Source organism: Rosa chinensis, chromosome 5 (assembly GCF_002994745.2).
Source record: "Rosa chinensis cultivar Old Blush chromosome 5, RchiOBHm-V2, whole genome shotgun sequence".
Taxonomy (NCBI): Eukaryota; Viridiplantae; Streptophyta; class Magnoliopsida; order Rosales; family Rosaceae; genus Rosa; species Rosa chinensis.
In genome coordinates this window covers 18,958,813-18,972,929 of record NC_037092.1, presented here as the reverse complement: position 1 = coordinate 18,972,929, position 14,117 = coordinate 18,958,813, and the positions used below count along the sequence as shown (strand labels likewise).

Genomic DNA, 14,117 nt, shown 5'->3' with positions numbered 1-14,117 from the left:
ATTTTCCGCCAAACTAATAATGAGGAAAGCGTTATTTCCTCGCTAATTGCTGCATTTGACGAGGAAATGATTCCTCGTAGAACACAAACTTTTAGCGAGGAAAACTAGTTTTGTCGCCCTTGAATTTGGCGGGTCTTACACAGTTTTCCGCCAAAACAATAACGACAAAATCATTATTTCCTCACTGAATGCCGTTTTCACGATGAAACAATTTGTCACCTAAGTCTCATATTTCCTCGCTAATAACATGACGTTTCGGGAGACCAACTTATGGTCACCTTTAATGATGAACTGAAATATTCGTCGTAGAAAGTGATAAATAGTGAGGAAAATATATTCCTCGTAGAAAACTTAATAGCATTTAGTGAGGAACTGAAATATTCCTCGTAAAATGTGTCATTTATTGAGGAAAATAAATTCCTCGCAAAAAACTTAGTCGCTAAAAAGACTTTCTGTTGTAGTGGGTTTTACTGCGTCAACAGATCTTGTGTTATGTGTGATGAGTTTACTTTGAATGATTTGGCTAATTGAGTAAAGCATAACATCGTTAGACTTATTAAGATTGATCGGCAGTTTCGTTTAGGATTCAAGTTGTGTTGCTATCCTGTATTAGGATGCGAACTGGCCTGCACTCCTAAGACTGATTTCTAAAGTTGTTGACATATTGATCAGTTCCATTAGTTGAGAATTACATACATCCATTCTGTAATTACAATTGGCATCAGAGCAGGTCACTAGACGGACTTAGTGAGATCCTCAAAGGAAACAGAATGGAAGGTATAAGTGATCGTGCAACTGGGTCAACAAGTCACCCTCCGTTTATTGATGACAAAACCAACTATGCAGCATGGAAGGCTAAGATGAAAGCTTTTTTGTGGGCAAAGGATGTAGCTGTATGGGCTGTTATTGAAAGTGGTTGGGAGTATCCAACTAAGACTGAAAAAGTTGACACAAAAGAGATTGGAGAGGGCAGTTCTACTGTTGAAGCCAAAGTCAAGAAGCCGATGAGTGAATGGACTATAGATGAGAACACCAAGAGTACAAATAATCAGAAAGCATTAAACTCTATCTTCACAGCGGTATCCTCTGATAAATTTCAGCTTATTTCTCATTGTTACTCTGCAAAGCAAGCATGGGATATTCTCCAAGTTACTCATGAAGGCACTACAGCTGTTCGAGAATCCAAGCTTCAGCAACTTATCCAGCAATTTGAAAATATGAAGATGGGTGATGATGACAAGTTTGCTGATTTCTATGCTAGGCTTAGTATTGTTGTGAATGGTTGTTTCAACTTAGGAGATCCCATACCTCAGCACAGAATAGTCAAGAAAATACTCAGGTCTCTTCCTATGAAATATCATTCCAAGAAGATAGCCATTCAAGAGTCAAAGGACCTGAATACTTATAATCTGCAAGAATTGATTGGAAACTTAACTACATATGAGATGGAACTCCCTGATGAAATGAAGAGCAAAAGCATAGCTCTTAAAGTGAAGAAAGACATTGAAGATGAGTCAACAGATGAAGAGGATGCTGATGAAGATGAAATTGATCTTGTCACAAGAAAATTCAGAAAATTTCTCAAGGATAGGAAATCCAAAAGAAGTGAATCAAGGTTTGTCTCAAGCTCCAAGACTACAAGAATAAAAGAAAAGCCGGGTAATAAGGTTTTAAGGTTTGAAAGAGCACATGAAAAACGAAACAACAATGCTCCAAAGTGTTTTGCATGTGAAGGGTTTGGTCACATTGCATCTGAGTGTGCAAATACCTTGAAGAAGTCCAAGAATAAACGGAATAAAGCAATGAATGTTACTTGGAGTGACAGTGAAGATGACTCTATGCTTGATAGTGATTCTGAAGTGGTGGCCTTGGTAGGATTAATGACTATTGGTGATGAGTCTGAAATTGAAGAATTTGATCTTGAGGAAGTAATGCAACAATATATCATGTTGTCTGAGGCTTCAAAAGAATTGAAGAAAAGAAATTCAGAATTGAGTAATGAAGTTGAGAACTTGAAGACTGATATTAGTAGGACTGAAGCTGGATTTCAATCCCAATTGGAGGCAAGTGATGCAGTGAGAAAGTCTCTTGTGGAGGACTTTCAATCCCTTCAACAAAAGTACCAAGAGAGATGTGATAAAGTTGAGGGACTTGAAACTGAAAAGGCTTGTCTGTTATATGAGCTCGAGCAAATGAAAGCTAAGGCTGGATGTGATTCTTCAAATGGTGAAAAGTTGGAAAGTATTCTAATGATTGGTAAAAAATTTGGAGATAAACATGGCCTGGGATATGATGCTGAAAGTTCATCCAAAGGAGAGCATGTCACCAAGTTTGTTAAAGGTTCTGATCATTCCTCGTCACAATCCACGTTCCCTGTGCGTGAAGAACCTAAACCAATGTTGAAGAATTTTGTGCCTGTGTGTCATCATTGTGGAAAGCGAGGACATATAAGACCGAGGTGCAATCAACTAAGAAAAAATTCTTGGAATGACAAGAAGCCACTCATGAACAAAAAGAAAGAATATCTTCAAGACAAGCTGGAATTTCTTTTGAAAGAAGTAAACAAGATAGCAAGATTTGTTTCAGTTCCATTCTCACCTATGCCCAAAATGAAGCAAGTCTGGATACGAAAAGAGCCTCATCTTTCTAAGCTTCCACATACAGGTAAGTGAACTCTTCCAATGTGTGCTTGTGAAAAATATATTCTTGAATGTCAATAGCTTTATTTTTCATCTTAAGTACATATATAGGGGGAGTAGTGTCTTTCTGTTTACATTAAGTTTTCTTATTGCTAGTATGTTCTGGTTTGTTAGGACTGAATATGCTTTCAATCCTAAGATCTTAGTAGCTTATGTTTATTTTTCTGTAACATGTTCTTTTCTCTTTTTAGGTTTGTTTTTGTTTAGTCCTTATAAAAAAAAAAATAATAATACTAATAAAAAAAAAAAGAGAAAAACTGAAGTGCATGCTTTGATTTTATATCATACCATACCATGCCTCACGGGTATTTTTGTTTGAGAGTGTTGAGTTGCAGGATTAATGGAGAAATGTTTGGATGCTCAATTTCCAAAGAAAACTAGGTTGCCGAAGTTTAAAACAAAAAATTGGTCTGGAACTTTGGCATCAACAACTCAATGCCTTGGAAAATTTCACAATGGTGTTCTTAAATCTGTGAATCAAATTCATCCGATCTATCATGTGGTAAGTTGACAGGTAAGGTTAATTATAAGAACATGTCATGTGGTGTTTTTAATGGTGCTGAAAGAAGTTCTCTTGCACTTGAGTTCATGTTAAATGAATGCCAACTTTCAATGCCTGTGGATTAAGTATGTATTGACAATCTCAAGCGATTCATTAGAATTTGTGATCTAAGTTGGTTCCCAGTTTTTAACTTGTGCTTGCAGCAGCTGTGTGCTTGCATGTAGTATAGATTTGATTATTGTTGTCCTCATTTAGGTTCGAGTTACTTGACTATCTGCATATTTGTTGCTATTTCTGCATTTAGGATTCCAGGTTTATTTCAATCCTAGTTTAGGATGCGTGTTCTGTTGCAATCCTAATATGTGCATTGTCGTACATTATCACCTCAAGAGCAACTCATGAACCGAGATTTAGTTAAATCACTTGGCCTTCTCCTGTAGTGATATGTTCTTGCTGTTTGAGTGTTTAAAGGTCCAGAATTAAACCCTATTCTTTTCCCTCCCTTCTTGTGTTTACGGCAACTAAAGCCTTGCTTTGTCTCTTGCACTTGCGCACCTAAGATGTTGAGTGGGGTATGCAGACCGAGTTATCACTCTTGTAATGGCACCAGTTGTTCTTCAAGGAGACATCCAGTCTACCACCAAATGTAGATGGGACACCTGCCTTGTAAAGCTAGAGTGTTTCAGGTCGAAACGGTGGTGGTCTAGGCAAGTCAGGCTATCTCCAAATGTAGATGGGACACCTGCCTTGTAAAGCTAGTGTGTTTCAGGTCGAAACGGGGATGGTTTGACTCATGATCTTTCTGTTAAAAAAAAAAAAAAAAAAAAAGGAAAGCAGGGGGTCGCAACAAAAAAAAAAAAAAGAAAGTATATCCGTTGCTCAACGCTCAATGCGCCCTCATAGATCATATCTCGATTTATATGTATATTGTGCCTCTTCGTGATACTCTCTCTAAAGCCTCTGATGATCTGGGTTCACTTTTCAGCATTGCACTTTTAGTACCCTAACTCAATTTGGTTTTGAAATAAATAGTGTTTCGTTACTGAGACCTGCTCTCTTTCAATCTGCGAGTTGATGCTCTTGAGAAGTGTTCATGTTGATGTTATCTTGGAAAAGCTCTGCTTGATTTCTCTGTGCGTGGTAATGGTCTATCTCATGCATCATCTCTGCTTGGTTCTTCTTAATTGTGTCTGCTACATAGTGCAGGTTTCCTTGGTTCAAACATATACACTATTCTTCTTGATCTTTTGAAATTTGTCATAACATACTAATATTCAAGAGTGCTTGAAGGTTCAATTCTATTGCAGGATCAGTTTGACATTTTATTCCTAGCCCCCTGATTAATGTTTGTTTCCGCTGCTACCAATACATGTGTATTGAATTTAGGGGGAGTGAAATCTTATGCACAGTATGCTTTGGTCCCTTTGTCCTTTCCAGGCAAAAAGGGGGAGAGATTGGAAGTTTAATGTTCTTAATGTTCCATATGCTTATGCTTACATTACTTCAACCATACTTGTTCTTCACGGGTGTTATGTTTCTTGTGTACAGATTACAACTTGGAAGTTCATATTTCTTGGGTCATGGTAGCATAGGATCAACTATTGTGTATGATTAAATGTATATGTTGTTTTGCCTAGGAAATGCCAAAGGGGGAGATTGTTAGTGCAATGTTTATTTTGATTGGCATTTCCTAAGCGCAACAACCAAGAGTCATGTTTCTTGTAATAGCTTTCTACTCTTAGATCCTTGAAAGAATGGAATGCTTCAAGCTTCAGGCACAACTCTCATCCATCAGGTATGTCTTGCATACATGTGCATGCTTGTAAAGTGGTTAGGACTGAACTTGCCTTTGAATCCTATTATAGGATGCGAAAATCTTTTCAATCCTAATGTACTGATATGAGAATTTTTGGAAGGTTTTATCCAAAGCATTCAAACTTTCTTCATTTGGTTTATGGGCTTTTCCTTTTAAACGTTTGATTTTAATCCATGGATAAAAACCTCTTTTGAAAAGCCTTTCGGTAGCAGAAACCCTAGTTGATTCATATCTTATATATATGTGTTTTTCACGTTGTTAAGTGTGTGCACCAGAACAGAAAAAACAAATTACTGCTACGTTTATAAAGAGCTTTCTGATCTTTCATCCTCAGAAAGTATTGAGCCAAAATTGTTGTTGAGAATTCTTCATGAGCTGTTCCTTGTTTAGCTCTTGAAGGATTATCAAATCTCAAACTTTTTCTATCAAAAAGTTTTCTGGTTTTATGCTTCATGTGTGTTGGTAGTTCATGCATGATTTGTGCCTTGAGGTGATTGACAACCGAGGTGAGAGTTGTGCCATCTTAAGATTGACAAAGGAGAACAAGGTCGCTGATTTGGAAGTAGCAAAGACGAGGAGACACCGCTGCCCACTAGATTGGTTCTAGTAGATGAGTTGTGTAAGATCTTTATGTACTTTCATATTCATATAGTGGATTGTTCACCGGCATAGTGCCCGCAGTTGTTTACCTTTTTGGAGGGTTTTACTGCGTCAACAGATCTTGTGTTATGTGTGATGAGTTTACTTTGAATGATTTGGCTAATTGAGTAAAGCATAACATCGTTAGACTTATTAAGATTGATCGGCAGTTTCGTTTAGGATTCAAGTTGTGTTGCTATCCTGTGTTAGGATGCGAACTGGCCTGCACTCCTAAGACTGATTTCTAAAGTTGTTGACATATTGATCAGTTCCATTAGTTGAGAATTACATACATCCATTCTGTAATTACACATGACATCTTCAAAATAGCCCAGCCACACCATGAAGGTGACAAGAACCTGCCCTCTATACAAGTTTGGGATGTAAGGAGTCTTGGAAACCAACTAGCAGCACCACATAGCTAGAAGGGCCCTGGATTTCGATCGGAACTAGTCTCAAAACTAAGACGACCCCACTTGGCTGTACACAGAAGTTGGACTTGTTCATGCGCATTTTCCACTTAAAATAAGATATCAACTTCCCATTTTCTCTACCTGCTTTCCCATTTTCTTTACCTGCTTATCCTCTTGTGTACAATATTTGTGAAGTAGACAACTGTACTATGCATATAGGTTAGTAGTGAAAGTCACCAAACTAGCAAATTGACTTGATTCCCTTCACTATTATTCAGTGTGCAAGGCTGCTTTACTTTTATTATGGAGCACTAAATGCTATTAAGTATACAAATATTAGGATAACTTATTTTTTAATTTTTGGTTTTTCATTACTTATATGATTATTGGAAACAAGCAAATATAGAATGCCTAGTTCTCAAATAAAATGAATTAGTGACTTGTGGATTGGGTTAAAAAAATTCTTAAGCAATAAGAAACTGCGCATGGACTAGTAAGTAAGGAAGTTTTGGTGTCATATATTGCTAACTAGTTTTGGCTAGAATACAATCATCAAGTATGAATGCACTTATTTGTCACATCCACATTAGCTAGATAGAAACAGCAGCCAAATATCAACCACTTTATAACTAGGTGGCTCAAGTTTGCATCATGCTTATAAACACGAAAATTCATAGTGAACTTCCCATTAGCAGAAACTAATCACAAGCTTGAAGAATCTAGACTTTCACCTGGTTTCAGTGTGTTTGTTGCACCATCACAAGTACTCCACAAGCTCCACATAAGCATCAAGCAAATCAAATCGACACCGCCAATCATAAATCCTAAATCACCAGAACCACAAAGTACTCCTCCAAAATCCAAATGATAAAATCTATGCTGGCACTCTTCACAAGTTAGGAAGAAGGAAGCACGTTTATGTTTTGGGGTTTTGGACACAGTTAAAGCAGTTGGTACAATACGGAATGGTATCAGATCTCATTTATTACAAGCCGCCAAAAGAAAAAAAAAGCAAAAAAAAAAAAAAAGGGAAAGAGAAAGGGGGTCAACTGGTCCCAATGGCATCATCACCCAGACCCAACCAACTTGAAAGCCGTCAATGGCTTTGGTACAGAAAAATCAACCTTGGAATAATGGCCATGGCGATAGCAGAAAATCTCACATGATGCAAGCATTGTGAAGACGTCAACTTCAATGGATAAGACGAGGTGCTTAAACAATAAGCTATTCTGTTTTTAGCGTTCATAGCAACCCCTCTATTTTCAGCTTATGAAAGCTGGCTCTCACTGACTTTTATAAATTATTTTAAAATGATTGAATGTCGTAAATTAGTTGGACTTTTTTCTTTTAACTGCTCCAGATTAGACATATATTACAGTAACTTTTGGTATACACGTAATTACCTATTACATAATGTTACAAGTATAATACAGAGGAGATATATTATTGTATACATGTATGACACTTTATTTACGTAGAGAACACAAAGCACAAAGAATCCCTTAGCTAACTCAAGTTGATCCAACTCAACCAGGGCAAATTAGCTGGCTAGCCACCTTCTTCCATAACACATTAGGCGCCTTCACCGTCCTAGAATAAGGGAGTCGGACAAGCCATTTTCTGTAATCTTTTCAGATTCATTTCCTCTTATATTTACTCCAGCCGAATTCCTTACTGGAAAAGATGCTGGTCTTGTTGGTATAGGTAAAGGCAAGCTTTCAATTGTCAGCATAGATATGGCATCTGACATGGTTGGCCGAAGTCCTGGATCCTCTTCAACACATAGTAGACCAACATGGATGCATCTTAATAGTTGATTTTCAACGTACACATAAATCACTTAGAGTTGCGTCCATCAATTCTAGTCCTGCACCTTCTTGCCATAACTCCCATGCTTGAAACAAGATCGTATCCATTTAGGATACATAATTTTATTTACATTTCACATGAAAATAAAGAACAAAATCAATACAAGTATTACTAAGAATTGCATGATATACATATCCTACTAAATTGAGCGCACGATGAGCAGTGTGGAAGCTGTTGTTTTTCCTACCACTTATGATTTCGAGCATCAACACTCCAAAACTAAAGACATCTGATTTTTCAGAAAAAAATCCCTGCATAGCATACTCAGCTAGAAGACATGTAACCACTGTACCAAATGAAAAATAACCTGTCATTAGCAACAAAACTGAAGACACAATAGAAATATGTTGCTTAATTATATAAGACTTAATATGGCCCAACAACCCGTCTAGTAATTGCTTCAATTTCATGCCGAGTGAACATCCTTTACCATACCAAAATCAGAAATTTTGGGGTACATATTTTCATCAAGTAGTATGTTACTAGCTTTAAGATCTCTGTGAATTACTTTAGATATTGAGTATTTGTGCAAGTAGAGCAATCCTTGGGCTATTCCTTCAATTATATTGAAACGCTTCTTCCAATCTAGAAGCATGCGGCTGGTTGAATCTGGCCAATATATACAGAGTGGCTATGCATTTTCATAAATAAAAATCAAATCAAACGAGTAAGTGATGGTCTAATTACCAAATAAAATGTAGTCCAGACTTTTGTAAGTTTGTTTGCCATATACTCGTATATCAACATCCTCTCTTCACCATGATTCCATGAATGCAATATCCAAAAAGCTGAACAAGATTAATATGTTGGAGTTCAGATATGAGTATCAGTTCATTCTTGAACTCTACTTCTCCTTGCACCGAACCACTTGAAAGCGTCTTTACAGCTATTTCTTGACCTGTCGGCATTGATCCCTGAATTGATAATCCATAATAGGCCACATGATGATCAATTTCCCTGAGCAACTAATTAGGAAATTACTTCTCATTATCCAAAATATTAAATATATGTACCTTATAAACAGGTCCAAAGCCCCCTTCTCCGAGCTTGTTTTCTCCAGAGAAATTGTCTGTAGCAGCCATGACAGATTCATAGCTAAATACTTTTAAATCATCTCCCATAAATCTATCATTTGGAGGCCCTAATCCGAGTAATATATTAAACAAAAAGATTTCATTTGTCAAATCTCTAAAATCAATTATGTTTGAAAAGTTACCTGGAGTTGCAGGATCTCTTCTTAATAGATAGCAGAGGATGCAAAGCACCATTACCAATAGACCAGCAGCACCAATCCATATCCACTTATGTGCTGTAGAGGCTAACAATTGAAACATAAATTGAGTTTTAATACACTAGCTTCTGGAGAGAGCCCTGATTTCAGATATGGCTAGTATATGAGTTACAATAAACTGGTTATAGATGTGTGAAACATGTAAGTTTACTGATCATGATTTCTGTTAACTTCTATTTATCCCAAGATTCATTGCTTGTTGTTTACTTTTTATGGAAGCCAAAGTTCTTATTTGCTGTTGGTGCGCACATGTTCTCATTTGATTGAAGGATGTGAAGTCATGTTATGTGAAAAATTTGTGGAACGATTTTTTGCTCTTGGCTCAAGAGCAAGAATGCTTCCAGCTCCTGCTGGCTGATTTTGTTGTTAAAAAATAAACAACACTAGAACCGTAACCAACTTTTGCTGGAATGAACTTTAACTTTCCATTCCAAAATCGACATCCAGTCCGATTAGGTAGCAAGCAGAAAAATGAATCCAAGACGGTCACAATCTGCCCAACAAGCAGCCTTACAATCACTAATGCTGCGACTTCTATTTGAATCACTTGTTGATGTTGCATTAGAGCCACTAGAATCTGTTGGATTAAAGTAACCATTGTCTTGCTCAAATACATCACCAAAACGCCAGCACTTAGTTGGCTGCTGGTCCCAAATCTGGGACCCTCCATCTCTGTCATATCCATAACAGTAATCTGCTTTTGCAATATCAAATGATCTCGTGCTTTTTGACAGAAAATCAAACTTCGAATCTCATAACCACCTATATTCTCAAGGGGAAAGGGTGTAACTTTAACGCCCATCAAAACCAGAATTGGAGATAGTATTTATAGATGAAACCGTTTCCGATCCGCTTCCACCTATAGCATCTGTGATCACATTTCTTTCTGTACAGAATGCTGGTTTTGTAGGAACTGGTAAAGACATGCTTTCATTGGTCAACATAGGTATCACATCTAACATCGTGGGTCGACTAGCTGCATTTTCCTCCACGCAGAGCAGACCAACATGGATGCACCTCAACAATTGATGTTCATCACATGAATCACCAAGTGTCGGATCCATTAATCCTAGTCCTGCACCTTCTTTCCATAACGCCCATGCCTGAAACAATGTCACATTCATTTAGAATTTTAGAATCACTAAACCCAGCAACCCCTACAAGAAAAACAAAGATTTGCTGACACTTTGACATACATAACCAACTAAGTTGAAGGCGCGATCATCATTGTAGAAGCTGTTGTTTCTCCTACCACTTAGGATTTCAAGCATTAACACTCCAAAACTATAGACATCCGATTTTGTGGAAAAATTTCCCCCCATAACATACTCGGGGGACATATAACCACTGCACCAAATGGAGATGAAAAATTTCATTAGTGCAACTACATTCACAAATGAATGCTTAACAACCAAAAGCAAAATATCAGAACTGCTTGTTTGCTTACCGTGTCCCAACAATCTTCATAGTATTTGCTTCTTGTTCATCATTCATGAAAATCCTTGCCATTCCAAAGTCAGAAATTTTGGGATTCATCCTTTCATCAAGCAGAACATTACTTGCCTTCAAATCTCTATGAATTACTCTCATTCTGGAATATTTGTGCAAGTAAACCAAACCTTGAGCAATTCCTTCAATTATGTTGAAACGTTTGTTCCAATCTAGCTGCTGGCATTTAGTGGAATCTGTACAATCGGTACAATCGGATCAAATCTAATGACAAATACATATGTACATTCCTATAACAAATAATATATGGAATTAAGCAAGTAGTTAGATTAAAGTAACAACCAAATAAAAAGTGGGCCAAGCTTTTGTTCGTCATGTACTCATATATCAACATCCTCTCTTCACCATGAATGCAAAATCCGAAGAGCTTAACAAGGTTTGTATGCTGGAGTTCATGTATAAGTATCAACTCATTCTTAAACTCCGATATTCCCTGTCCTGAAAGTTTTGAAAGCCTCTTCACTGCCACTTCTTGTCCGGTCACCAATTTCCCCTGAATAATACATTTCACCCAATTATATTTTATATATTCTCAGTAGTGCACAAGAAAAAAACTAATAATGTACGTACTATATAAGATTCACTTGCATTATTCAACGCCTTACCTTATAAACAGGTCCAAAACCGCCTTCTCCTAGCTTATTTTCATCAGAGAAGTTGCAGGTGGCGGCTATGATAGATGGATACTTAAATACCCTTAAATCATGTCCCCCCTTTCCATCATTTTGAAGTCCATTAGCATTAGTAGGTCTATTAGAGTTTATCATGTTCAGCATATCCTGGACATTTCTTTGGTTCTCACCTATTAAGATTAATGCAGATAATTTATCATTTCAATTTGCAAAAGCAATGTCAAAATGTGAAGTTCTTTATAACAGGTGTACATATCAATGTTTAAAGAAACTATATACCTGCAAGTTTTCTTCTTCGTAGTAGGTAGCACATGCTACAAAGCACCATTACCAGAAGAACAGCGAGAAGTGCAATACCAATCCATATCCACTTACGTGATGCATCTGCATAGAGTAACTATATGCATCATTATGCTTTGTGGTTAAGTAGACTTACCATCATTTCTGGGAGATAGCTTTGTAGTGTTTATTAGTCCTGGTACAATATAGTTTTGACAAACATGCTCATTATATACAAGCTAAGGATGCGTATACTTACCGCTGCTGTCGACTGACTTTGTTGTTAAAACATATACAACATTTGAATCATAACTTATGCTGTCTGCAATGAATTTCAAGTTTCCAGTCCAATACCGACATCCAGTCTGATTAGGAAACAGAAAGAGGAATCCAATACAGTTACAATCTGCCCAACAAGCAGCCTTACAGTCACTAATACTGAGACTTGTATTTGAATCACTTGTTGATGTTGCAGTAGTGCCGCTAGCACCTGTTGGATTAAAGTAACCATTTTGTTGCTCAAATTCAGCACTAGAACGCCGACACTTTGGCTGGTCCCAAATCTGGCATCCACCTTCAGTGTTATACCCATAACAGGAATCTGCTTTTGCAATATCAATTGATTCATCAAAGTCTTTTAGTCGCCCTATTGTGGTTAGCAGCCACTCTGATACAGCATTTTCATCTAAAGTAGTGTAACTAAAATAGTCTTCATTCTTCTTTGAAACAATGCTAAACTTATACCTCTTCTCCTTAATATTTTCAAAACTCCCATCTCGAAACACTCCACTACTCCAATACACCACCCTACGCCGCTTAATTTTCAAGTCGTGTCCGTCAGGGTCCCATTCAAGAGTGAAAGGTCCTGGCACCGCACTTCTCTCAGTAAACCAGCACGACAGTGACCAATTGCGGCCACTACTACGGTTAACCCCTAATTTCATACCTGGCAGAAGCACATCTCCAGGATAATCAAAACTCTGCCACAAAACCCTCTTCTCCGATCCATCAGAGCTCACTTCTTGCAGCACAAAATTCCCATCATCCATAAGAGTAGCCACAGCATCACCACCGATAGTCTCCGAATCAGCAGAGTAAAGCACCAGGGCATCCCCATCTCTGTGAGTAACCTTCAATGTGTTGTTCCTGTCCAATGTAAGAGCTCCAGAAGGGTACAAAATGGATGCTTCTCTATTCGCAACCCACGCATAGTTATGACTCCCATTCCACGTTATAACTAAGTAACTATGGTTTGGATCAAGCTCATGAGCACGAAAATTCATAGTGAACTTCCCATTTGCAGAAACTAACAAGCTTGAAGAATTTAGACTTTCACCTGGTTTCAGAGTGTCTGTTGCACCATTACAAGCAGCACTCCACAAGCTCCACATAAACACCAAGCAAATCAAATCGACACCGCCAGCCATAAACGCTAAATCACCAAAACCACAGAGTACTCCTCCAAAATCCAAATGATAAAATCTATGCTGAAATTATTTCTTGCTGCGCTGTACAGGTCCCTTTTTCCAACTGAAATTTCGAGGTAAAGAGAACGAGAATGCGAATGGGGTAGCTCTGATATTGAGGAGGGTAATGTAGGAGCTGAAAACAAGTGGGCTCTGCCGGGTTGTGCTGGAATTTTCTTGGCAATGCCTAGACAAACAATGTAAGGATGTTCCTGTATGATTAGAGATGCATTTAGAGGTAGTAATTGTTTTGGAAAAAGATTTCAGAAGCAGGATTGTTTGTTGACAGAGACTGAAATCTGCTTGGAAAGTAATGTGTGGTTATAGACTTGTAGTTGCCATGACATCTTCAAAATAGCTCAGCCACACCATGAAGATGACAAGAATCTGCCCTCTGTACACGTTTGGGATGTAAGGAGTCTTGGAAACCAACTAGCAGCACCACGTAGCTAGAAGGGCCCCGGATTTCGATCGGAACTTCTCAAAACTTGACAGAAGTTGGACTTGTTCATGCACATTTTCCACTAAGAAAACAAGATATCAACTTCCCATTTTCTCATCCACTTGTGTGGAAAATGCGTCGAAGCTTGGGTCCCTTCCTAAATTCCCATGGGACGATACCTATGTTTTCAATTTTACAAATTTTTCTAGTTTATGCGTTTGTGGTACAATATTTGAAAACTAGACAACTGTACTATGCATATAGGTTAGTAGCTAGTGAAGTAGACCTAGTCACCAAACTAGCAAATTGTCTTGATTCCCTTCACTATTATTCAGTGTGCAAGGCTGCTTTACTTTTATTATGGAGCACTAAATGCTATTAAGTATACAAATATTAGGATAACTTATTTTTTAATTTTTGGTTTTTCATTACTTATATGATTATTGGAAACAAGCAAATATAGAATGCCTAGTTCTCAAATAAAATGAATTAGTGACTTGTGGATTGGGTTAAAAAATTTCTTAAGCAATAAGAAACTGCGCATGGACTAGTAAGTAAGG

General features: G+C 37.6%; 1 protein-coding gene across 1 annotated transcript; it reads right to left on the bottom strand.

Annotated features, from left to right (window-relative positions):
- Positions 1-7,518: 7,518 nt before the first annotated feature.
- On the bottom strand, positions 7,519-13,690 carry LOC112164762 (G-type lectin S-receptor-like serine/threonine-protein kinase CES101). The gene is made up of 10 exons (XM_024301059.2): positions 11,909-13,690; positions 11,650-11,754; positions 11,344-11,540; positions 11,021-11,231; positions 10,677-10,914; positions 10,426-10,576; positions 9,155-10,332; positions 8,952-9,007; positions 8,626-8,852; positions 7,519-8,224 (listed from the first exon to the last, which is right to left on the bottom strand). Exons 1-7 carry the CDS (start codon positions 13,074-13,076, stop codon positions 10,021-10,023), a joined length of 2,382 nt encoding a protein of 793 aa, XP_024156827.1. The 5' UTR covers positions 13,077-13,690; the 3' UTR covers positions 7,519-8,224; positions 8,626-8,852; positions 8,952-9,007; positions 9,155-10,020.
- Positions 13,691-14,117: the final 427 nt, after the last annotated feature.

Bases quoted from the DNA above. Each gene is read 5' to 3' on its own strand.
- LOC112164762 (XM_024301059.2), bottom strand. From the start codon at position 13,076: ATGGCTGGCGGTGTCGATTTGATTTGCTTGGTGTTTATGTGGAGCTTG. The intron at 11,232-11,343 runs GTAAGGCGTTGA...TGTATTATTCAG, and splicing joins GTTTTGGACCTGTTTATAAG to GGGAAATTGGTGACCGGACA. The intron at 10,577-10,676 runs GTAAGCAAACAA...CATTTGGTGCAG, and splicing joins ATGAAGATTGTTGGGACACG to TGGTTATATGTCCCCCGAGT.